The sequence below is a fragment of the Muntiacus reevesi genome, chromosome 1 (genome assembly GCF_963930625.1).
Source record: "Muntiacus reevesi chromosome 1, mMunRee1.1, whole genome shotgun sequence".
NCBI classification, from domain to species: Eukaryota; Metazoa; Chordata; class Mammalia; order Artiodactyla; family Cervidae; genus Muntiacus; species Muntiacus reevesi.
Window position 1 is genome coordinate 57,184,104 of NC_089249.1, and position 25,529 is coordinate 57,209,632.

A 25,529-nucleotide genomic window follows, 5' to 3' on the forward strand; every position below is an offset into this window, starting at 1 on the left:
GCTCACTTGGCCCGTGCTGCTGGGAGAAAATCGCAGCCCCCGGACTGTGAGACAAACTCCTGCCCTGATCTTCCAGGAGAAGAAAGTGGCTCAGAGAGCGTGGGCGATCTGCCCCAGGCGCCCTGTGGTGGCCTCCCTACCCTTGTCCACAAGCTGCCTCCAGCGCCGGGCCCACTCGGTCAGCTGCTGCGCGTACGCCTTCTCGATGCGCGCCCGCTCGTGCAGGCAGTTCATGAGGTCTGTGCACAGGCGGTGGCCGTCGTCGATCCGCCGCACGGTCCGCTTGTAGTTCCCGACCTAGGAGACAGAGCCACACTGAGCACCGGACCTCCAGGCCGGCCAGCTCTTGGGCGCTTGCGCCCCCTCCTGCTTCAAAGGCCCCCTGCGTTGTTAGATGACAAGTTACCACCAGCAGGAGCAGACAAAACCGAGATTAGGAGCTTCTGCACCATCCATGGGCCAGGGAGGGAAGCAAACCAGTGTGAGAAGGTTTGTGCGGGAGGGAAGTGAGGGGCTGAGGGCACCCAAGGGGGATCTCACAGACAGGACCAGGGACAGCTTCCCAGAGTAGGCAACGTCTAACTAGAAAGATGGAAAAGGACAATAGAAACAGAATTTTTTAGTAGCTCAGATTAAAGTGATTTTATAATTAACATTAGAGACCCCTGGCTAAAGGCCTTTGGAGCATTACTGGAATTAGCAGGTTCTCAGGTGTCTACTGCCTTGATGTCACCATATGCGGGATTATTACTTCGCAATTAGAGCCAACAAACGCTATTTCCCACCTACTGAGCACTCACCATGTCAGGCACCACAGGAGGTGTTTTACACATCAAATACTGCCTCTGCCTTAATGAGCAGCAATAACTGTCCCCATGTTAAGATGAGGACAGCAAGGCTCAAGGAAGTTTCACTGTTTGTCAGGACCCCACAGTAGCAGCCTTAGAGGCTGGGCTGCTGCTGAGAGTTTTCCACATGCTTCCAGGTTGGGGCTTGATGGCAAAGCTCAGGCTCTATCTGCTTTGACATGGGCCAAGGTGTGGCTTGACTACTTTTTCTCACATATGAGAGTTAGCTAATCTAAATTATAAATAATATAAGAGTAATTGGGAAAATATTAGTGGCTAATGTGGAGTGAAAAATCAAAGCATTTCATGTGCTTTATTCTCTGACCTGCTGATTAGAAAGGATACCATGTAGCTGATACTGGAGCCCTTGCAGGAAATACGACAGAAAAATATAATCTGCTGTATTTGCAACCCTTTTTTCCTGCTATCTTTAAAAAACGTAGTCACATTTTTTCCAGTTTTGCAATTTCTAAAGGTCTCTGCTTGGCTGAGCACTCTCGTATTTCATCTCTGCTTAGGGTCGATCTGGACGTTCCTAGAGAACATGGAAGACTAGTACACACTTCTACCGAAAAGGGTACAGTCCTCTCTCTGCCCTGTACCTCTGACTGATGAACAGTTCAATGACCTGAGTTCCTCCATCTCGTGCTGAGTTAGCCAGGTGAAGAGACTATAGTGGAGCAGCAGGAAGATCTTGCAAAGAGACGGAACACATGGAGATGGGCATCGGTAGAGCAGGGGACTGTGGTCCCTTCAGGAAAAGCTGTCCTTGAGGCCAGAACTCTGGACAGGCTAAGATGGCCCCACTCCCATGGGAACCAGAATCCTGGGGAACAGCAGCTCACCAAGACACAGAAGCTGAACCTGAGCTTCCAACTCAATCCTTTAGCAGCCCCTTTTTAGGAAGGAGAAAGCAAGCATTTCACAACCAGTCAGAAGTGACTTCACATGTTCACTTCCCTTAAAATAGAGCCTTGCTGTCACTTTGAAATTTACAGCAGGAGGAAAAACATAATCAACAAAACACAAACTTGGTATTGCTGAACTGGTGGCAAAAAGAGCTAAGACAGTGGCAGCTCGACACAGACTTGACAGCCAACATGAAATCATGATGTAGACCTGGTTTTCATCTCACTGTTACCAAAAATATTCAAATTAGCAATCAGTATTAAAATATGTTGGCTCCCCAGAAACCTGTCTATCTCTTTGCTTTTCAAAACTCTTGTGAAAAGCTTTAGGGAAAAGGAAAAGATATTTCTTAACAAGGTACACACAGGTTACAGCCCTTTGCATTGGCATATATCATACATAAATACCGTTCATCTTTAAATGAGAACTCTAGAAATCTGAAAAGCAGCAAGGAATGCAAAGGATGTTTCTGAAAGCATATAGGTTTAAATGCTGGCACTGCTGGGGCCAAGGGGACAGGGGAGTGTTCATGACAACAGGCGCCCAGACACCCCTGAAACATCTGCCTGCTGCTCTCTGCTCAGGGCAAAGGCTGCATGTGGGCTGGAGACAGGCCATCACTTCAATCCACACACAGGGACATTCATCAGGTATCAACCCGTCTCCACCTCCACAGACCACAAAGAAGAGAGCAGGGTGTTGACAGAATGAAGATAGTCTGACAGCAAGGAGAGCTGGCCCTGAGAAACCCATCAGAGCCTGAACATGCACACAGAACGCTGGGGACGACTAGGGACTTGGTGGGGCTAGGTGCAGTGGGGGGCGTGGGAGGTGGGGGCAGTCAGGCAGTGAAAAATCTTGAGGGTCGGGCCATCATCCTGAGGGGTGCTGTACTCAGGGAATGGTGGGGTGTAGGAGGGGGAAGCCCTGGAGGGTAGGTCTGAGTAACCTGCTGACTCCGGGGTACAACAGTGGGGACGGGAGCAGGAAAGCAGGAGAAAGGAAGCACGCTGTCCTCCAGGTGGCAGGTGGGGGCGGACAGAGGCAGCAAGACTCGGCTCCCAGGCACCGCAGGTGGTGGTTCCTGCAGGCTGGACTCATCATGCAGAAGGAGCAGAACCCATCCTTCCCAGAACTCCCCAGAAACCACTTTCCCACCTCCCTCCACCCAACCGCCTGGTCCTGCCTGGGGCTCCCCGGAAACCAGACCGGCCTGCTGTCCTACTGCACTAAGCGCATCTCAGTTGCTCTACCCTTCCTACCCACAGGCCCCCACTGGGTCTGGGCTGCCTGTGTGTCTGGCTCTCCTCTGCCCCCAGGCCTGAGAACCCAGCGTCAGATGAGCCTTGGTTTGTTTGGGTCAGCTAAACAGAGTCTGAGGCTGGAGTTGGCAGAAACATCTGCATAATAAGGGATCAGAGCAGAGACGGTGGACTCTGCCTGAAATCCAGCGGGCTTGTAATTACAGGGGTGCTGGGAAGGGTGGTTCAAACAGGTTGCACCAGTTCCTCATGCATACTCTGGGTGTAAACAGTCTGGAGCTGCCTCTCACAAGGACACTGGAGAAGGTTTGCTTCTCTGACTTCACGGCCTGTTTACCTTGGCCAACTCCTTTCTGTGGAACACGGTGGCCAAAGGCAACAGGAAGACTGGAGGATTTGGAAGCAGGTCAGTGGGACCCCCCAGGACCCCAAGTGGATGTGCGGGAATGTGAACACGAGTGCACAGCTCCTGCCACCCGTCCACCCCCAGTGCCGGCTCAGTTACCATCTTCCATGGGAACTGTGGGCCGACAGGTCAGGGAACCTAGATGGTCACGTCACAGACTTTGCTCCTTTTACCCTTCTCTTTGGTTGGTGACCATCGAGCCCATTTCCCAGACAAATTACTTGATTACAACCAAAGCTCCAGGGTGAATCCAGTGGCCTGAGTGAGAAGAGAATGGGGCAGAACACCCCAAAGCTCATGCTCTCCCACCCTATGCTGCCTCGGCCCTGAGGCGTGAACCTTCACACCCGTGGCTCAATATCACAAAGAATCCCGGTGGAGTCTGGGTGTCCCCAGGAGCCCGAGGGAGCTTTTGGCTGTCTCACTGTTGACTCGATGCACAACACAGAGGGGCTCCTAGGCCCGGGCCCCAGACCACCCTGCGCTCCCCTAGCTGGCCCCTCTGCCCGTGTGCAGACCAGAGCCCACAGCACACAACCCCACACACCTTCTGAATGTGCCCTAACAGCATGGACCTTTGTCTTCCTCATCGACCATTCTTTCCTGACTGCCTTCCACTCACTGGGTCTCAGCGGGCACTCAATAAAAATGTGAAATGTTAAATCAGAGACAGACTAGAAGAAAACAGAGACAAACACCCTTGTGACTTAGGGCAGCAGAGGATCCCTTAAGCAAACTTTCAGAAGTAAAAGCCATGAGTGTACACACACACACAAATTAAGGATTTCTGTTCTGAAACCAACAACACGGACAAAGTTAACAGATTCAAATGCTGACTACTCGTTTGGCAAGTAGACAGTGTTGACAAGGGACTAAAATCTGGAATATCCCAGGAAATCCTATATATTAATACCAACATGAAAGAGAGTTCCCTGGGGGAGATGGGCAAAGGTGTGAAGTGGTAACTTCAGAGAGACGTAAAAGTCCGCAGGACTAATGGCCTGAGCGAGATGCTCATGCTCGTGAGACTTGGAGGAATGCCCATGAGAGCAGCAAGACAGTTCTTTACCTCAACAGACAGGTACACCGATAGAGCGGGAAATGCCCAGTGTGGAGCAGAGCTGGGCACACAGGACCCCTTCTGAATATAGTGGTGGAAAAACAGCCTGGGGCAAGCCTGGGACAGCCAGGCAGTAATTAAGTCACTAAGGATACACTGCAGAAGGAGACAGCAACCCATTCCAGTAATTCTTGCCTGGAAAATCCCAGGGACAGGATCGCTTGCACCCGCAGACAGGCGACACCAATCCCCCACCACTGGGTCCTGCTGGCCGGTCCACTTGGGGGCCACGAGGGCCCTTCCAAACACCGTCCCCATGCTCTGCAGTTGCAGCCTGCCCCACACAGGTCACAGTGGTGAATGCTGAGCTCCCTGGCCAGCTGGACCGCAAGCCCCGTGGCAACGGGCCCCGCACACAGAGGTTTTCCATCAGCGGCAGCATCATAATAGAGCACACCTATACTCTGCAGCATGCTCGCAGCTCCACATGTCACCTCAGGTAATCCTGTGATGGTCCTAGGCAGTGAGATTTTACAGAAAAGGAAACAGGTTTGAAGAAGCAAAGTCACTCATAGTCATGCAACCGAAAGGAGGCAGATCCCACCTTCCAGAATCTTCCTCAGGCTGAGGTGAGAGAGGGTGCAGAGGCCAGGCTTACCGGGTCAATCTCAGGTGATGTGTCTGTTCCAACCAGCCCTGCAGGTTCCAGGAAAGGCCACGGATGACCTTGATTTTACCCTCAGAATGCTCATGGCCTTTAACCTGTGGCCCTGCGGGCCCAACACAACTGCTCTCTCTACACCCTGGAGAGGCAAGTCCAAGAGTGAGCCAGCTGTGCCAAGCTGACTGAACAAGAAAGAAAAGCTGCTGATGGTGGCCCTCCAGGCAAGAGCAGAGCCAGCGACAAATGCTTCACCCAAAGCTGCTCCAGGATGCCTAAGGCTCCAGGGTTTTCTCAACCACCTTGAAAGACAAGTCTTCAGGAATTCCTTAATTACAGGCCTGCGGAGGTGGGCTGAGTGGGCCTTGGCTGTGTTGTTTGAATCCATCAGCCCCCGGCCCTCTCTGATGAGGCCACCTTCCCTCCACCTCCTCTCATGAGGGGAGCCAAAAAGAACTGGCCCTGCCCTAACAGAAAAGACTGGGTCTTTCTGCCTGCATTTCTGTCGCTTCAGCTGTACCTGTGCTTTTAGACTGGGGTAGCCATCACACAATAAATCCTGGCCATTTCTTCAAGTTGTCCATTCAGACACAACAGGAAGAGAGGAGACAGGATCAGAGGATCTCTGAGGGACTGTCACAATTCCAGGATTTCTAATTCAACAGTGTGTCAATGCCGCCAGCTGGCTGGCTACCTCTTGGAGCACTCATGACTCAATGATTGATGGTCTGGCAATATCCTCTTGCCACTCACAAACATGGGGTGAACACCTACTGTGTGCCAACGACTATGCCAGGGACCAGGGATGCAGTGGTGAACAAACTGTCATGGTCTCTGCTTTTGTGGGACTTGTGGTCAAGTAACAATTACAGCTGGTGATGACTTCTGGAAGGAACACTCCAGGTGGTCAGGGCTACCTGGAGGAGTGGGAAGTCTGAGGTAAGAGCAGAAGGGACCTCCGGGGCAAGGCTCCTTTCTGAAGACTTGAGGTTGAGGCCCACAGAGCTTGAGCTCCATGCCATGCCACCCCCTCTGGGAAGGTCCCCTCTTTGTTACTCTTGCAGCGGTGTCTGCTGTCACATGCAGAATGTGGCAACATGGGGGGTTTGCAGGCAGGGACTGTGCCTTTATTCTCCTCCCTCCACCGTGCCAGGCACACAGAAAGCAGCTTCTAACATGTTCTCAGTGCCCGAATGGTGCTGGAGCGGAGAGTCCGTTCTGTGCAGACATGAAGGGACTGGGGAGTTGCTGAGCGCCCAGCGAGAGGAGCAGGCACTGAGGTAAGTCGTGCTCATTTATTCATTTTTCTCAATCCAATGAGTCCTTGAGTTCTCCCCACGAAAGCTAAAAACCAGCTCTCAGAACACATCATCAGATACACACTCCACAGATGACAAATGAACAACCAATTCTGCCAAGCACAGACCAGCAGAAGAGCCTCGCAGTTCCTTCACAGCACTCACCCGGCTTTCAGTAAAATTCAGGTCCAGGTCAGTGTCTAAGTCCCTGGTGTCCAGGCAGCTGAGAGGGCTCCGGGAGCGGCCCTGCTGTGCACGCTTCCCGCTGACACTTGCGGAGTCCTCAGTAGACGCCACATCCGTTCACACCAGAAGGGCCTCTTTCTCAGGCACCCTTCTTCAGCCCACCCCAATCTCTAGTCTGAACCTCCCTTTCCTTACAGGAGGTCACATCTGATCTTAAGGCTGTAAGATCTGGAACACGTGCTTGTAAACACCAAAGAGTGAGGGGTATGCTTGGGGAACTGTGAACTCTGTGCCTTGCTCTCAAACTGTCTCTGGGCGCCCTAGTTTCTACAGGAGCCCACCCCCAGTTCTCCAACCTGCCCTCCAGCTCACCCCCAATCTGGGCTCCCAACTCACCCTGCTCTGGAAAAGAAGGTCTTGGAGCTCCTCACCTCAGTGCTACCCTAAACCTGACCAGGCTCCCTATTCTCAAAACAGGATACTAACGCAGTTCTCCTGGCAGGGCTCCGAGAGGGTCAGACGTGGAGGCTCCTTGCTGGCCTGCCACTGCTGCTGTTCATTTAACAGCCTCCGTTCCCAGCCTCCTCGAGGCCAACCTGTGTGCTCCGGCTCAGCTCTTACCCACGCTGGTCCTGCCTCTGCCTTGGGCCTCACTCTGGCCCAACTCCTAGTTTTCAGTTCTCACCCCAAACATTTCCCAGACTCACCTCCTGTTCCTGGAATTTGTACTCAAGTAGGAGGGTGAAGAAGATGAGGCTCATTACCCTGCAAGGCACCTTTTGCTGTTTTGAGCATGTTATATCACAAACCCTGAACTTCAACGTCAAAGATGACTGCATTATCATCCTTTAATCTAAATGCTCAAAACGACAAACTGAAAAATGGACGAAGGGGAAACTGAGAGATTCCAATTTTCAGACATAACTCAAAGGCAGAACAAAATAACATAGAGAGGAAGGATGTGTTTAAACAAAGTTTGTTTCAGACCCAACCTCCTCAAGACTGGCTGGCCAGGCTCACTGCACTCTGCCCCTCCAGGAAACATTGCTCAGATGTCAGGATAAAGGCCTAGTGATGCCTGGGGACTTGCCTGAGCACAGAACATGTCCCACTTGTGAGCCATCGCCCCGAAGACCCTGCACGGAGCGCTGTCTCCCCAGCACACGTGTACGTGCACACAGTCCTTCAGCCGAGTGCCTGGGAAGCGGCAGGAGCACTTGGCTGCCTGGTGACAGCTCACTGCCCTCTTACATTCCCCCTCACACTCCAGCAGGGGCTGTGAGAGTTGCTGCCAACCCAGACAGTGAGGTCAGTTCCAGCTCTGTAAGTAAGGGCTCGCTGAAGACCAAGCCGCTTCTGGCAGAAACTCCAGCAGTAAAAGGAACCCCCACGGTAAAAAGCCAAGTGATCTAGCGCAGAGAGTGTCAGATTGGAAAAGTGAGAACAAACAGCACTTCCTGCAGGGAGCACCCCTTCCATGCTCACCCCCTCCTCCACTTGCTGCTTCCACAGTATCCCACCCCGCCCCAGCCCACCTTTCATGACTCCCGTTTAAAAAAAACCAAACACCCTGCCCCACAAGACACAGCTCCTTCACCCCGCCTCTGTGCCTGGGTCCCTCAGCACTAAGCTCACTGCACCCACACTGCACACTTGTAGGGAGCTAAGCCACCACAGGCTGCTTGAGCTCTCAGGACTTCTCCAGTTCTAAAAGCATGCATTTCTGTTTGTTACTGAGTAGAAATAGAAAATGTTTTCTCCCACAGGGCTTACATAAATTACTTTTGCCATCACTGAAATCAAGTGAGAAAATAAAAATTAATCTTCAGAGGATAAGCTTGATGCAAAAAAAATCCTGACTGTTCAATCCTTTCCAGGAAAACACGGAGTGATTCTTTACCAGGCGTTTACAACAATGGTGTTTAGACACGGGAGGTACAAGCCTGCAGTGAGCAGAAGAAAGACCACCTGATTTGTCTGCCTTCACCTGTCTCCGCAGGTGTGACGTTCACGCGTGAAGAGGAGACACCAGTCGGTCTCGGGAGTCATTTGGCCCCTGGCCCCGCAGACGCTATCTCTAGTCCTCACACCCTCCCTGGGAAGCAGGGATTAGCAATGCTGTGTTCCTCCCAGGACTCTGAGCAGGTCGTCTCTCTCCTCTGAGCCCTCAGGGTTACAGAACAATGAATGTTCCCAGACAGGGGGCGACTTCATGTCGAACCAGAGGCATTTGAGTATGTGGCATCTCTGCAAACGAACATGTCTCTTCTCGCTCCCAGGAGGCCATAAGCAAAGGCAGGAGAGCATTCTAGAGAGCAGGGGCTTGAGCCCCCAGCTGGCACAGTCCCCACCCGGGCCTCAGTTTCCCCACCTGTAAAGTGAAGCTCACGATCGGTGAGGGCTGAGAGCACCCGTGGAAAGCAGAGCAGGGGCCTGGCACAGAGCAAGTGTGCAGCAAGTGCCAGCCCCCATCACTGAGTTTCATTTCTAAACTCATCCCGGGTCAGAACTCACAGAGAGTACACGGGCCAGGAGCACACAGCTTACGTGCACACGGGCTCGATAACTTAGCAGCGTGCACACATCCAGGTGTGCGGTACAGGGCGTGGCAAAAATCACTGCTCAGCGTGGCTGAAGCCCGGGCCAGAGCTCCTGGCGTCTAGCAGCTCCCAGCACATGATCAAGTCCTAGCTACACAAAAGTCACAGTTTTACTTTGAAGGCGATGCAGAAAAGTGAAGCTTCCCGTGCAGGGCAGGAATCACGCAAGGTTGCTTTTCTGATGGGCTGCCCTGGCTGCAGGGAGGACAACAGGTGGAACACCTGGTGGTACAGGGAGGCTGGTACCCTAAGCCTTGGTCATGGCTCAACAGACACCAGGGCTTGCTTGTAAGAATGAATTGATGGATCTGTTTGGAAACTGTGGTGAAATAAAGGCAAGCCACCAGCCTGCTGGGAGCTCTGTCCGAGCACTGTGGGGTGAGGAGCAGGCCGACACATCTACGGCACGGTTGCTGTGCAGGGCGGGCGCCCCAGATCTGTGTGTGTGGGCGGGGGGCAGGCAGAGGACACTTGGAAGGACCACTGCTGCCCAGAGGCAAGGAGACGGTTGCTTTCACCTCCTCCTGCTTCCATTCACAGCACCCGCGCTGCCGCCCAGGACTGCCTGCCATGAATGATGGCTCTGGGGTCCCAAGACTCTGCACTAATTTTGGGACCCCAGGACTCAGCGCAGGGCCTGGCTTGTGGTAGATGCCAAATCAGGCTTTATGGAATCCATGAACCTAGGGCAGCAGCATCTTCTAAATGTTACCTACAAAACTGGTCTTGAAGGATGGGAACAAGGCATCCCATGCCACATGGACGGCTTTCCAGACAAAACCCTGATGCCCGAGGAGATGTTCTCACGTGCTGTGCCACATCCACAGTGCTCAAGTCTGAGAGGAACTGCAGAGAGAAACTTCTCTGAAGCAGACGGCAAATACTAGTCACGTGCCAACTCTTTGGGACTAACGTTCTACAGCAAGACATTATGTCCTCATCTCCAAAACACTCTCCTCCAAGGCCCCCTGTGCCCATGGAGAGTGCTCACAGCCAGCCCCAACCTGGCGTCATCCGGGGAGGCCTGAGCTCTAACGGCAGCACTGCTGACAGCTGGACAGGGCTCCTCCTCGGGGATGTGAGCCACAGGCAGGGCCGGACCCAGAAACCAGCAGTCTGCCCTCCCAGCCCCGCCCCCAGGAGCCCTCAGAGACTGAGGCAGCGGCCCTCGGGCCTGCTGGGCCCAAACCCGCTGTCGTGTTCCCAGAACCTTCCAGGGCAGAGGGCGGCCAGGCTTCCCTGGTGGCACTGGCAGAGCACCGTGGCCTGAAGCCTCAGTTCTCTCTGTGCCCCAGCCTCCAGAGCCGGAGAGGAGACCCAGAGGCAGGGCCTGGAAGTGGAGATGTGGGGATGCGCCTGCAGGCTCCCCGAGTGAGAATGAGCTAGAGGACTTGCCAGAAGCTTCCCTCGCTGGGAAGCCTGTGGGCAGGATGTCCAGGCTCAAACTTTAGCCAGTTGGCGGCTAAAGGAGTCACCCTCTTGGGGAACCGCCTCCACTCGGCCTCAACCTATCTACGCCCACATGACTGCTCAGCCCCAAACAGGCCTTCGACCCCAAAGAGGTCAAGACCCTCAGCCTCTGCAGGACCATGCTCACTGCAATCTGCAGACACTGCTCCAGCCTAGAATGCTGTCCCTCCCCTGGCTCCCTGCCCCACCCACCTCACGCCTTCTCAGGTGAGGCCAGCAGCAGGGCCCTCTCTGAGTGCCATGACACTGAGGGCAAAGCTGTGGCTTGGCCTCACTGCCCTCATTCTCCGTGGAGGCCACTGTCCTTTCTCCTCCAGCTCCTCCACTGTGGGGATCAGCTCCCCACCCTCCTCGCTTCTGAATGGTTTCCTACCGTGTTGCAGTGTTGGGGATACAGAAAGCGTCCCCTCCAAATACCCACTACTTCTGGCTGATATGTCCCTGCGAGTAATCTCTCCTCCTCCCAAGAGCACCGCTTGTTCATTCATCCATCTGGCGAACATCTGAGTGCTTAGTCAGCACCAACCCTGCCCATCTTCCATGCCACCTTTCCTGCTCTCTCCTCCAGGGGGAGCCCCACTGCCCCCCGCCCCCACGTGTGCCCCAGCAAATTCTACAGCGCCTCCCACAATGATCCCTGTGTCTCCTGCCTCAGGGAGCTTACTTCCGAATGTCACAGCCACAGGCTCCTGCAGGGCAGGGCCACGTCTCTCCTGTGCAGGCGCGCAGCCAGCATGCAGAAGAACCAGCATGACCCAGTAACACGCTGGGTTACTCAGTCAGCACCTGGTGGTGGAAAGGGGTAAAATCAGGCACAAGAGACCCTCCACCTCGAGACTTCAATGCTTTCCTTAGATTTGTACAACAGCGCTGTGGAGTCACACCCGTGAGAAGTGGCCTTCCACGGGAAAGAGGGACCTTGCCGGCAGCCTGGAGACGTGCAGCTGGCAGCGTGCACTTGGGTCACTCAGAGCTGGCTTGGCTGAGCAATCACACCTCCACTCAGGGCACGACCGTCAAGTGGGCGGGGGGAGAGGCACTGCTGATCTGTACGAGCTGAAGAGCAACGTCAGGGACAGCACCACCAGATGAGCAGAGCCTGTCTAGAAAATAAACCCATTTGCCTTTGTATCCTTCAGACGAGAAATGTTCTTGTCTACTGACATCACAGTTAAGAATTTAACAGGGAGCCTAGGGGTTTACATCAGTGACAGGACTTGTTCAAGCCACTTGACTTAATATATGCTGACAATACACACTGCAACTTTCACCTACATTTTATTTTTTTAACAAGAAGCTGAAGACTTCTGCAATAGAACTATATTTAGCTACTTAATTTTTCCACAGGAGTTTCTGACATCAACTGGGTAATTAAGACAGTGCTGACCAACACACCCCACAGGAACAGACTGTACATCGTGTATGTGTGTGTGTGATGACCCCCACCCCTCGCATCAGAGGGACAGAGCTCCCAGCCGGCACCTGTCTTGATGCCTGGCACCACTTTACATGTATTCATTCCCTAACTTGGGCTTCCCTGGTGGCTCAGGTGGTAAAGAATCCGCCTGCAATGCAGGAGACCAAGGTTCGATCCTGGGTTGGGAAGATCCGCTGGAGAAGGGAACAGCTACCCACTTCAGTATTCTGGCCTGGAGAATGCCATGGACTGTATAGTCCATGGGGTCACAAACAGTTGGACACGACTGAGTGACTTTCACTTTTACTTTCACTCCCTAACTCTCACAATGCTAGGATGTGGCTACTGTTATTATCCCCATTTTACAGACTGGGAAATTTGAGGATAAGAAAAAGTAGTAACTTGCCTAAAGCTACACACACACACACACACACACACAATGACAAGGCAGGGAGTCACACCCAGGCCACTTGGTTCCCAAGCCTGTGTCTGAACCTGTCCCTGGCCTCTGCAGGCCCACTCCTCACAAGGCCTTTGTGTGTGCTAGCCTCCCTGTACTTCAGGCAGGCGCTGATTGAGGCCAATGGCACTGTCACCACAGTTACCAAACAGGAGGTTTCCCCCTGACTGTAAAGGATTCTGCCGATAGTTTCAAACCAGTGTTGAGATGGGTGAGGACCTGCATTTCTAAAGGCCGGCTTCACAGGAGCTCACAGGGAGGCTCTGCAGTCAGCGCCAGGTCCCTGAGGGCTTCCACGATGCTGGCGAGGCCACGGGCTCCAGGGCCCAGCAAGTGGGGCCCCAACTGTCTGTGAACCCAGACCTGCCTATGGGCCATGCAGGTCCTGAATCCCAGTCACATCCCCGAGGCACCTCCACCTGCATCTCAGAACTCCCTGTTCTGATCCAGCTTCAGTACCAACCCTCCTGCACGCCGTAAGAGTGCACCTGACCACGCCAAGGGCCCGCTGCTGCTGAGCGGCTGGGATGTGCCCACAACTCTGTGGCTGCCTTTGCTGAGGTGTTTCCCAGATCGCACGTGCCACTCTGGCTACCGAGACTGAGCTCCAGCCCGGATCCCACCAGGAAGGCTACCGAGGAACAGGAACTCAGGTGGTCACACTTTTCACGTGAACTCACGGGGCCCAGCACACAGTAGGTGCTCAATAAACACTGACTTCTAATAAAATGACGTAGTTAGCTAAAAGGCAATGATGACCTTTCCCCCAGTACACAGAGAAGAAAAGTGTTGAGAGAAGTTTGAGCTGGGCTCCTGTGATCACTTGTCTGTGTTAGACTGTAATATTGATAGTGTTTGATGCTAGACACAATTGCACACCTAATTAATCACACACCTAATTAATCTAAGTTCCCAGAACTTCTCTGTGCTTGTCTCCAGCAGACCGCAGGCTCCACCATGGGGCTCTGCAATACTTGGGCCTTTTGTCTCAGGAAAGCACCGCAGGGCTCCGATGTTGCCATTCTTATTTCCTGGTGGCAGCCTCCCTTGAAGACCAGTACCATCATCCCTCTGAGAGTTGAAAACCCTGAAGCTCAGATCAGTCAAGCAACTTGCCCAAGGTCACATAGATGGCTAGTAATGGCACAGCTGGGATCAGAACCTGGAGCTTTCCAATTATAAAGCCAGTGCTCTTTCCACTAAGCCCACAGCTGCTGGGATGGTTCCAGGGGTTTTGACACATGTTTAGTTGCAAAGTCGTGTCCAACTCTTTTGTGACCCCATGGACTGTAACCCGCCCAGGCTCCTCTCTCCATGGAATTTCCCAGGCAAGAATACTGGAGTAAGTGGCCATTTCCTTTTCCGGGGGATCTTCCCCACATCTCCTGCATTGGAAGGTGGATTCTTTACCACTGAGCTACCTGGGAAGCCCAAGTAGCCACATAAACAAGATTTCATGGACTCCGTTTTATCCAGCAGGTAACAAGTAAGTGCCCAGTGGCTCAGCGGTAAAGAATCTGCCTGCCAATGCAGCAGATGTGGGGAAGATCCCTGGGTCAGGAAGATCCCCTGGAGAAGGAAATGGCAACTCACTCCAATACTGTTGCCTGGGAAATCCCATGGATACAGGAGCCTGGTGAGCCATGGGGTTGCAAAGAGTCAGACATGACTGAGCAACTAAACAACACAAAGAAATAAGTGGGACTCAGGAAGAAGGACCTCCATTAAAAAACAAACAAAAAACCCAAGCCACAACATAATCTGATTAGGAAAGGAATTTGTTGCAGGCACAGACAAGAAGATGCTCCAAGAAGTTCAAGGGCAGTTTGTTCAGCCTCCTGGCCACTTGTCTGCATTGCCCAACATGACGTCACATCACAACTATCCATTTTTCTACAAAACTCAAGAGTAATGCCGCTTCTGAGACCAAGCCTGGTAATTAGTGTATGTAATTTCAAGTCACAGCATGTAATTTCAAGTTAGCATGGAAAGGAAGCGATGAGGATGGACAACCTAATAAGACCTTATTGGACACCTCTAACCTCTTCTGTTATCAAACTTTTCTAGCAAGATAAGCTTACCATCCTCTCAGAGAGCTAGGCCATACTCGTTGCCACTTAGATCGGAGGCCTGGCTGGTTCTGGTGTATGTTCATCTCGTCACCCCAGCCCCAGTCAATAAAGAGGGGGTGTAAGGCACCACTGGCTTACGCTCTGCATTCATCTGGAAGAAACCAAGGGCATTACCTCCCAGAAGCTGTCGCTGGACACTTCGACTCCAACGGAATCATCGTAAGTGACAGACATCTTTCCAAAGGTGAGGGAGCAGCAGGGAGTGCTTAAATTAGAGGTCCGCTTCAGATGCTCAAAATCTGTGGACACACCTATAAAAGAAAAAACACAACATTGCAGGTTTTAAATCCCCACTATAAGGAAGCAAGCTGTCTCCATTTCACAACCCCCTTTTCCGTGACCGCCTTCAGGGCAGCACCGTCTGCAGTGCCTCCTTCAGGTGGAGAAAGCCAACACACTCCAAACTCAGCACTGACATATGTGTGCGTGTTGTATGTGTGGTGTGTATTTCACATCAACAAGTAAACCTTTGCAACATCTTACTGAAGACTTCGAAGAGCTTTCTGAAGAACAATCTGCATACTTAAATCAACGGGCTGATAGCCTTAATGCCTCATCCCTTGGAGAAAGCGGCAGAGACCCTGTGAGGATAACAGGCAAAACCAGAGTTGCTGCATCTCTGGGCTCGCCCTGTTTCAGCCTGTCCTACTCATCCCATAGGACAAGGACCTGGGGCAAAATGTGAGTGGAAATAATCCACCTTTGACACCAGACTCCACTCGCCAGTTCCTACCGGGCTTTCCTTGTCTTGGGCACAGTTTCCCTCTTCCCATGACTGACTCATCTCAGCCACTGAGGCCCTGGATTCAGACTGGTTTATTCTGACACAGTCCGTGTGAAGGTCAGCTAGAAAGACTGAAGACAAACAAGCTAAAGTGATTGTCTCTGAGCAATGATTCAATGATCTAAATCCAAGTGAGGGCAACAGGGTGATTATTTCCCCTGCTAGGAGGAAGAAGTTGAAGGACTCCTGCTATGTTCACAAGCACAAATCATACTGATGGAATGACCAATCCACAGCTCCATGAGATTCCCTGACTTCTTAGTGACAGAGTGAGACTCCAGCCTCCTTCACAGCACCCTGCATTCAGATCTCACAGCCAGAGCTGTGAGAGGGAGAAGGCAGAGTGATCGACACTGTTACACTCACAGGTGCCAGACTCTATTCTAGGCACCTTCTCATGCTATCACACTTAATCCTGTGACTCCCTGTGAGACAGTCTAGAAGCACAGGAAGGAGCACGAGCTGCCTGGGCTCTAATCCCAGACGTGCTACTCATTAGCCAGGCAACAGTGGGCAGGGTACCTAACCTCTCTGCGCCTCAATGGCCTTATCTTGTAAACAAGAGACAATAATGTAACTCGTTCACAGGATTACTGTGAGGGTCCAACACGACTGGACATACGGGGGGAACACTGCATGCTCCCGAGTAAGTGACACATACTAAGTCACATTGTAATTATTATTAGATAGTAGGTATGATCACTTTCATCTATACTTTACAGCTGATAAAACCGAGGTTAAGGGAGGCTAGGTAACTGGTCCATGGTCACCCAAGCAGGACACCAACTGTGTCTGCTTATGAAGGTACTGTTTTCTATCATACTAAGAGGTTTTCTAGAAACAATCTCAAGTTTAAATAAACCAGGTGTCTTATAACCTAAGATCTAACTGGATTAAAAGGTTTAATCTAATGGATTTCCAGCTTCCAAACTTGAACACAGCCCCCTATTCTCAATACACTTAAAGAGCAAGCTATGGTGCCTTGTGGTCGAGCACCCCACACGCCTGCACTCCATGACCAGACAGAGCGGCCTGAGTGCCACACATACCCTGCCTGGCAGGACCTCTGCTCCACAGTCACAGAGGCAGGGTGTCCTCTTGACCCTGGATATCGCAATGGCTGGCAGGCTTCGCAGGCCAGGGCCCCAGTGCTGCCTCTCACAGTATTCCTTTCTGGTGGATCCCATGCTCTGAGCCAGGGCTGTCCTAGAAGCACCCCAGCCCACAACTGCAGCAGCAGAGTTTTCTAACCAGAGCAGCTGGTCTCTGATTCAAGCTTCTCAGGGAATATCTGAGCTCTGGCTCAGGCGAGTCTCAAAGTGGCCAAATCTAGCCACTGGCTAAGCTGCCTGGCCAGCCCCGGGGAGCAGCTGCAGGGAGCAGGTGCAGGGGAGAGCGGGTGCCTGCTCTGGGCAGAGAAGCAACTTGACACCTGGAAAAGTTCATTTTCAGGAATTCATTTTTTGCCTGGGTTCAGTCCTGGCTTAGACACTAACAGAAGATCAGTTCTGCACAAGATTGATTAAGATCCCGTGAAGTGCCAGCATATTAAAAAGCAGAGACATCACTTTGCTGACAAAGGTTCATATAATAAAAGTTATGATTTTTCCAGTAGTAATGTATGGATGTGAGACTTGGACCATAAAGAAGACTGAGCGCCAAAGAAGTGATATGTTCGAACTGTGGTGCTGGAGAAGACTCTTGAGAGTCCCTTGGACTGCAAGGAGATCAAACCAGTCCATCCTAAAGGACATCAACCCTAAATATTCATTGGAAGGACTGATGCTGGAGCTCCAATACTTTGGCCAACTGATGCAAAGAGCTGACTCAGTGGAAAAGACCCTGATGCTGGGAAAGATTGAAGGCGGGAGGAGAAGGGGGCAACAGAGGATGAGATGGATAGCATCACCAACTTGATGGACAAGAGTTTGAGCAAGCTCCAGGAAATGGTGATAAGACAGGGAAACCTGATGTGCTGCAATCCATGGGGTCACAAAGAGTTGGACATGACTGAGTGACTGAACTGAGCTGACCTGACCTGGGACGTTATCTTCCCATCAAAAGTGTAGAGAAAACAAATTGAGACTTGAGAACAAGAAAATTCTAAGTGTACAAATCATCAGCCCTTCTCCTCCCACTGCTGAAAAACACATCCGTGGTCCCCCACGTGTAACCTGGGTACATAGCAGGCCCTCAGAAGATGACTGCTGAATACATTCTAAGAGACTTTCTTCAGGAATCCAGACATGACTGAGGTGGGGGAAACAGTTCCCAGATCTCTGGGTTCCAGAGCCTTCAGCTGCTGATGGATGTAAACACTGTGAGTCAGTACGTACTAAGTTGCTTTAGTCATGCCTGACTCTTTGCAACCCTATGGGCCATAGCTCGCCAGGCTCCTCTGTCCATGAGACTCTCCAGGCAAGGGTACTGGAGTGGGTGCCATGCCCACCTCCAGGGTCTTCCCAACCCAGAGATTGAATCTGCATCTCGTAAGTCTCTTAGCAGATGGGTTCTTTACCACTAGTGCCACCTGGGAAACCCCTAGTCAGAGCCATTCCTAAAATGGTGGGCAGAATCTCAAAGATTAATGGAGGCTGCCAAGGGTGCCCTTGGTCCAACCTGAGAGCTGGTGTAACTTCTCTCCTCCCATCTGGGCCTGATTAAAGATATCAGGTAAGCAATGGTACACATTACATAAGTACGTTCAGCTCCCACTTAATGCCCTTAATTTGTTCCAAGAAATAAAAACAGAACAAGTCATTAGGTTAAAAGGCTATTACTATAAAGCAAGAACATTCCGAGAAAAGGCGCATGTAGCTTGCGCGTGCATGCTAAATCACTCAGTCGTGCCTGACTCTTAGCGACCTCATGGGCTGTAACCCGCCAGGCTCCTCCATCCATGGGATTCTCCAGGCAAGAATATTAGAGTGTGTTGCCATGCCCTCCTCTAGGGGATCTTCCTGATGCAGAGATCGAACCCATGACTCATGTCTCCCACATTGGCAGGCAGGTTCTTTACCATTAGCGCCTCATCTACCCTCAAAGTCGGCTTTGGAGAAGCCATCTCTAATCCTCTCTGACTTCAGAAGGCAGAGAAGAAGGGAGGCATCCTCGCTGTTGCCCACACACAACACTAGCCTGGCCTGTGTTACCCTGCAGGCCTGGCCGTGAGCACATGCTGGGTCTAGGGTTTGTTCCTCCCTCCTTATCCAGGGTGGGAGATTCTTCATTGATTAATGAAGTGACTACAATTTCTTCTAAGCCACTATCTGGCCCAGAGTGAGGAGAGAATCATTCCTTCAGTAAGGAGTGGATTTCCCATTCATTCTACAAACTGGTGTTTGAGAACTTACTACGTGCCAGCCACTCTAAACCCCATGGATGGAGCAACGCAGAGGACTGACACAGCCCCTGCAGGCCCAGGCCTGGTATCCGAGTAGCGCAGACTGACGCACAGGAAAGTGAAAACAGCGGCGAGTGTGAATAGGGCTAGAGCAGAGATAAATGAGGTGCTATACGAGAGTGGAGTAAAGCTCTAGTGGAGGCAGAATGGTCATGCCTCTCTGAGGATCCAAGGTGGAAAGGAAGTGGGTGTGTAAAGGACAGGGGAGGGGTCTTTGCAGCAGAGGGTGGCCCCTGGGAACACAGGTGCCAGCAGCAGCCACAACAGGGCAGCAGCCCACAGACTTGCCTGAGGCGGCACTGAGGACTCCAGGGAGGATGGAGCTGCAGGGCAACCAGGATCTTCTGTCTGCTAACCGATAACAATTCAAGCCTCAAGTAGCTGTGAGACGCACTACTGAAAATCAAGCACGCATATGCATGGTCTTCCATACCTGTCCTAACCTGCGCTACCTCATAGCCTTGATCCAACTAGTTCTTCTAAAACTTTTCCTACAGATAAACTCATTCAAAGGTCAAAGGTAGGTATTCACGGTGGTACTGATTTTAATAGCAGGAAGAATAAGATACCAAAAGCCATCTCACTGTGCATCAAGAATCAAAAGTGCTGATACAGCTCTGGAGCGGAACACAGGCAGCCAGGGGAGAAAGGGCAGCGGACTGTGTGTACAGCCGCGGATGAAGGATGCAGCAGTGTTCCTGCACATCAAGTGGAATGAAGCGTAACACCATAGATACAGTCTGATCCCACTGGTATTAAAACACAATCGGGGGACTTCCCTGGTGGTCCAGAGGTTAAGACTCCACACTCCCAATGCAGGGGGCCCAGGTTCGATCCTTGGTAAGGGAACTAGATCCCATATACCAGAGCTAAGACCCAGCGCAGCCAACACCCCCCCCCCCGCCCACATAATCAGGTACCCACCAAAGTATGTCAATGTGCAGAAAGTCCCAGTGGGTCTCAAACTTGTGGCAGTGGGGAGCAAACTTCGATAGTTTACCTTGTAAACCTTCTAAACTACTTGAAAATTTTGACTATAACCACGTAATATTTTTAGGATACAAAAACCCGTTAATGAAAATACCTCACTTTGTTTTGTCAGTGGCCTGTGCAGGAATGAAGGAGTGGCCCTCTGCACCACAGCTCCGAAAGAGGACCGACCAGCCCCCCTTGAAGCCCCAACAGCTCTGCCTGCTAGAAGCACCTCTCTACTGCACGATCGCAGTCATCTCCCCATGGTGTCCTGGCTTCCTCTGCCTTTCAGTTTATTCTCAACACAGTGACCCTTTCAAAACTCAAGTCAGACCACAGAGCAGTCACTCAATAAAAACTTGCTGGATGCATTCAGGATGAGAAAAGTTGAAGTGAAAACTCTGGGCAATTTTGATTCATACAGACTGAAGATCCAGAGATGGGAAATAACTGGGGCATTTATGTGAAGATGTTTTGGCTCCAGTGGTTAGAATTCTTTATAAACACTACTGCACACGTTAAACTAAACTGCAACTGGTTTAGCAACCGCAGTGGGGGCCGTGTGGCTCAGGGCGGGGTTGTCTACCACCAGCCACACAGGAAGCCCTTCTCCCGCTCAGCTCCGGGGCCGACCACCAGCAGGGCCCACAAGCTGCTAGGAACCCTCTGCCTCCAGCCTCAGTTCAGGCTCTGCCTGTATGTCCAGTCAGTTCTTCCTAAGAAAGGATGGGGTTGCCTGCTTTTCTTTAGCCCTCAAGCCACCTCCCACATGGGGGCTGCTCAGAGAGTAAGACCTGAGGTAACATACTGCTTTACACAACCGACAAAGCAGGAACACTTGTTTTTTTTAATGGCTCAAATGTGCAGCACAGCCGATTTTGTTTCCAATGATTTCATCTGGAAAACTGAACATTCCTCAAAGGAAGAGATAGAGATCAGCAAATAAAGTGACTTATATCTCTGGAACGTTGTGTAGTGCGCGTACCTCAACCATGGGAAACCGCTCCCTCTGAGGCAGACACGCTGAGGCCACGGCTCGGCAAGTCCCACGCCCGGATTGGGTGGGTAGGGTCCTCCAGAAGCATGTACCAGGGGCGGGGGCGGTGTGCAGAGTGGGCCAGACACACTCAAAAGTACTTCCAGAGATTAACAAGGCTGTCAGCCTCTCTCACAGGAAATGGCAACCCACTCCAGTGTTCTTGTCTGGAGAATCCCAGGGACAGGGGAACCTGGTGGGCTGCCATCGATGGGGTCGCACAGAATCGGACATGACTGAAGCGACCTAGCAGCAGCAGCACCAGCCTCTCTCACAGACAGAGCTTGCTGTGCCTGAAAACCACCTCCTGAAACTTGGGAGCATCTCATTTTGTCTAGTCAATACTACAGGGCCTCTTTCTCTGACAGAAAACAATCATGTTGGGTTAGGTGAGAGACAAACACATTTTTCTAAACAGGGACGCTATTCCCACTGTCAGACGTGGCACTGCTCTTGCGCAGCACGGCATCAGTTCCAAAGCAGGCGCATTCCCGCCCAGCTTTGACGACCTGGCTCCCAGAGCTTTGCTCATTCGACTCACCTTATACTGCTGAACCTGTGACACTTTCACGTCCAAATGTCTATTCCTTCGGCTACCGCAGGGCTGTCAAAACCAACAAGGGCTCCTCTCAGTGGGGCTCAGTTCCGCCAGCTGCATTCTCATTACTCAACCCTTTCCTCTGTCATCTACAGTCTGTCTTTGCTGCAATCACAGCAAACAAGCCATCCTGCGGTTGGCTTTTTTCAGTTGCATAATGAGCATTTCCCCTGTTGTCCGTGCTGCCTCCCCATCGCTCCTAACAGCTACATGATGTCACGTCTTGGCCCACATCGCGTCCAGCCCCCACGGTCAGTAGCCTTGGGGACCTGGGTCTTTCCCAGTCAGCGCCAAGACTGGGGGAAGGTCACAGTACACACAGCTCCCCACTCTGTCCTGTTACTTCACCAGGGGCTCTGGGCTCACACATTCTAACGATATTTGGTGAACCTCTCAAATGTAGTTTAAAAATCGAGAGTTCGATCCAACATCCTCAATTTACATGTACGGGGGAGACTACACACTCAAAAAAGATATCCTGAGAGGCACAGGAGAAAAAATGACTCCAAAACACACCGTGGCCTTTGGGGGCTTCCTTGTTTCACACGATGAATCTGAGGACATTTTAGAAGATGAAATAGCACTGACAATATTACACATGAATAAGAAACAGATAGAAAAGGGAAAAGAAAAGAATAAGTGCCTGTAAAAAGGATACTTCAGCTGTAGGGGGGGACAAAGGAGCCTCATCACAGCTTCTAATTTCTCACTTAGTAAATACAGATATCAGACATCCTGGGGTCTTTTGTTTGATTTTAAAAGCTTCTAGTAAACATTTATGAGGGGGACTTTCCTGGTGGTCCAGTGGCTGAGACTCCAAGCTCCCAATGCCGGGGGCCCAGGTTCAATTCCTGATCAGTGAACTAGATTCCACACACCCCAACTAAAGATCCCACAAGCCACAGGGAAGATCAAAGATGCCGTGAGACACAACTAAGACCTGGCACAGCCAAACAAACGATCTTTTTAAATTTGTGAAGTTTTACATTTGAAATTCCTTTGATGTACACATTTTCAAAACGTTCAGGACTCGTTCCATTCAACCTTTCCCAGGCACAGCTATCCACAACTGGATATCCTGATGGGCTGACGTCCTTTCACCTAGAGGGAAGTTGTCAATGCCTGCACACAATTAATTCCCCCTAACAGGCAGCAATGGGAGTGGTTCATCTGTTTGGTTTAGGGTATCACTGGGTATACATTGCCGGGAATGCCAATTTTTAAGTAAAAATACACATAGATATTTATATACCTCAAATAAACAAACCCAATAAAGCTACACTGATCGCATTTAATTTTTGATGATTCAGAAGTCATTTTTCACTCTTATGAAGGGCTCTCACAGCCAAAATTTGGAAGACTCCCTCCAAATTTGCCACACAAACAGCTGTGGAACCTTGGGCATTTTCTCAACATTCCACTGCTGCTGCTGCTGCTAAGTCGCTTCAGTCGTGTCCAACTCTGTGCAACCCCATAGACGGCAGCCCACCAGGCTCCTCTGTCCCTGGGATTCTCCAGGCAAGAACATTGGAGTGGGTTGCCATTTCCTTCTCCAGTGCATTTTAGTGAAAAGTGAAAGTGAAGTCACTCAGTCATGTCCGACTCTTAGCGACACCATGGACTACAGCCTACCAGGCTCTTCTGTCCATGGGATTTTCCAGGCGAGAGTACTGGAGTGGGTTGCCATTGCCTTCTCTGAACATTCCACTACCTTCAACTAAAGAGTGCGAGATGAAGCAAACTGTTTGATTTCTTTGAGTTTAAAATGTTTTAGAAGAGCCTCCTACTGGCAAGAGATGATAAGAGAATTTGAGTGGACTCAAGCCACGACATCCTAAGAGTAAGGTCATTTGCAATAACCTTCACTGCTGACTTTCCTGGTGGTCCAGCGGTTAAGACTCTGCGCTTTCATTGCAAGGGGCGCAGGTTTGATTGATCCCTGGTTGGGGAACTAAGATTCCGCATACCACACAGCATGGCCAAAAAGCTTAAAAAAAAAAAAAAAGAGAGCGAGAGAGAGAGAGAGAGAAGAATGAAGAGCATGCTGACAAAAACAAAAAAACACCACCATGATTTGGGTCATCCAGTTTTTCTATCTGGTTTGAGCCAATGGGAAAATTTAAGAATTACAAAATGAAAGCTTCTGACAGTTCAGGTTCAAAAGTAAATTTATCATTTTAAGTGAAGTCAGAGAAATACAAATATCATATGATATCACTTATATGTGGAATCTTAAAAACGGATACAAATGAACTTATTTACAAAACAGAAACAGACTCACAGACTTAGAAAACAAACTTCCAGTTACCAAAGGGGAAAGGGAGGGACAACACCTAAGTAGGAGCTTGGGATTAACACACACACGCTACTATACATAAAATAATCAAAAAGGGCCAACTGCAGAGTACAGAGACCTCTACTCAAAACTCTGTGATAACCTACATAGGGTAAGATTCTCAAAAAAAAGAAAAAAAAGATATATGTATAACTGAAGCACTTTGCTATACACCTGAAACACAACATTGTAAATCAACTATCCTCTAATATAAAATAAAAATTACAAAACAAAAGTAAATCTAACCTTGAAGTACCTAATCTTAGAAATAGATGCTAAATGTATAGTGTGATGATTATTAATGAGATATTAGACTTGTTTGACTACTTTAATTTGAACTAACATTCAAGCTCCTAGGATATTCTTTGTGACTTAAATGTATTAACAAGTGCTTCCTTGATTAAAAGAATGAAAATATTAAGTAAATTAAAGTAATAAACTGAGAAACCTCACTACTAAGGCTTCAGCAGATGCAGCAAAGGTGTAACAGCATTTGGGCAAAAGTAGGGGATGAGGGGCCATTTCTGTTATCAGTTACTATGGCAAACAGGGACACTGGTAACACATGAGCTGATATAATAATTTACTGGACTAAAACGTCAAGTCTGATAGGGACCAGGATGGGTAGAAGGGAGATGCCAAGTAGAGCAAAACAGGAAACCTGTCAAGCCTAGGACAGCAGGGGAAAAGACCAGGAAAAAAAAGGGGTCCAAAGTTGGCCATGGTTCAGGCAGTCCTGACCCTCACAAGGGTCTCACATGGTCAGCATCCACAAGCCCCATGGCCATCAGACGTGCATCAGCGAGGGTGGAACTCTAACCTGGATAGTCCAGTACTGTCTCCCATCTTTTCTTCCCTCAGCCCACATTTACAAGCCCTAATCAATCTGCAGACACGGGGAAGAGTTGTGAGGTGTTCACACCTGCATTCAGAGTGGTGTGGGATGCAGTCTCCATCCTCAGCAGATGGCAGAATTAACAAGTCAATATTTATTGAGCGCTTCCTAGGTGCTAGGCACCATTCATTCTCAGAACAGTGCTACCAGGAAGCTACTATAACTCTCATTTTACAGATGAAGAAATAAGGCACAAAAGTGCTACAATAACTTGATCAAGGCCACAGAGCTAGGAAGCAGTAGAAAAGTTAAAGTGTTAGTCACTCAGTCGTGTCCAACTCTTTGTGACCCCAGGGACTATAGCCCACCAGGTTCCTCTGTCCAAGGAATTCTCCAGGCAAGAATACTGGGGTGGGTTGCCATGCCCCTCGTTCCAGTGGAAGTAGTAGAGCTGGGATTCAAACCCAGGTGAGGAGACCCAGAGCCTGCCCCTGCGCCAGGCTACGCTTCCTCCTACGACACAGGCGATGGAAGATGAAGGAGAGGAGAGGTTAGGAATGTGAGCATGACTCCAACAAAACAAAAGCTGGGGGCTTGATGGGATAGCACTCTAACCAAGGCTCCAACAAGGGCAGGCTGCCGGCATCGTTCATTCATTCTGCGATCACTGAGCACCCGTGGAGGGGCCCTGCTCTGGAAGCACGCCTGCTCAAGAGCTCAGGTGGCTGAGGAGGGAGATGAACACACAGCCCACACCTGCCTCACTCAGGATGAACTCCCGAGTTGAGCACAGTGCCCAGCATGACAAGGCAGTAATGAGAGAATGAACGAACAACAAATGAATCTCTGTGGCACAC

The 25,529-nt window shown here is 50.7% G+C and overlaps 1 protein-coding gene across 3 annotated transcripts in view; it reads right to left on the reverse strand.

Annotated features, from left to right (window-relative positions):
- PACSIN2 (protein kinase C and casein kinase substrate in neurons 2) overlaps window positions 1–25,529 on the reverse strand; it is a 108,584-nt gene that overhangs the window by 19,004 nt on the left and 64,051 nt on the right. For 2 of the 3 annotated variants that reach the window (XM_065945071.1, XM_065945078.1), the window contains exons 2-3: window positions 14,824–14,960; window positions 141–297 (exon numbers count right to left, since the gene is read on the reverse strand). In XM_065945071.1, the coding sequence (XP_065801143.1) occupies window positions 141–297; window positions 14,824–14,883 (217 nt within the window). In that variant the 5' untranslated portion in view covers window positions 14,884–14,960. Of the gene's footprint in view, window positions 1–140; window positions 298–14,823; window positions 14,961–21,445; window positions 21,466–25,529 lie in introns of those variants that run through there. The other variant, XM_065945086.1, reaches the window with a different exon arrangement.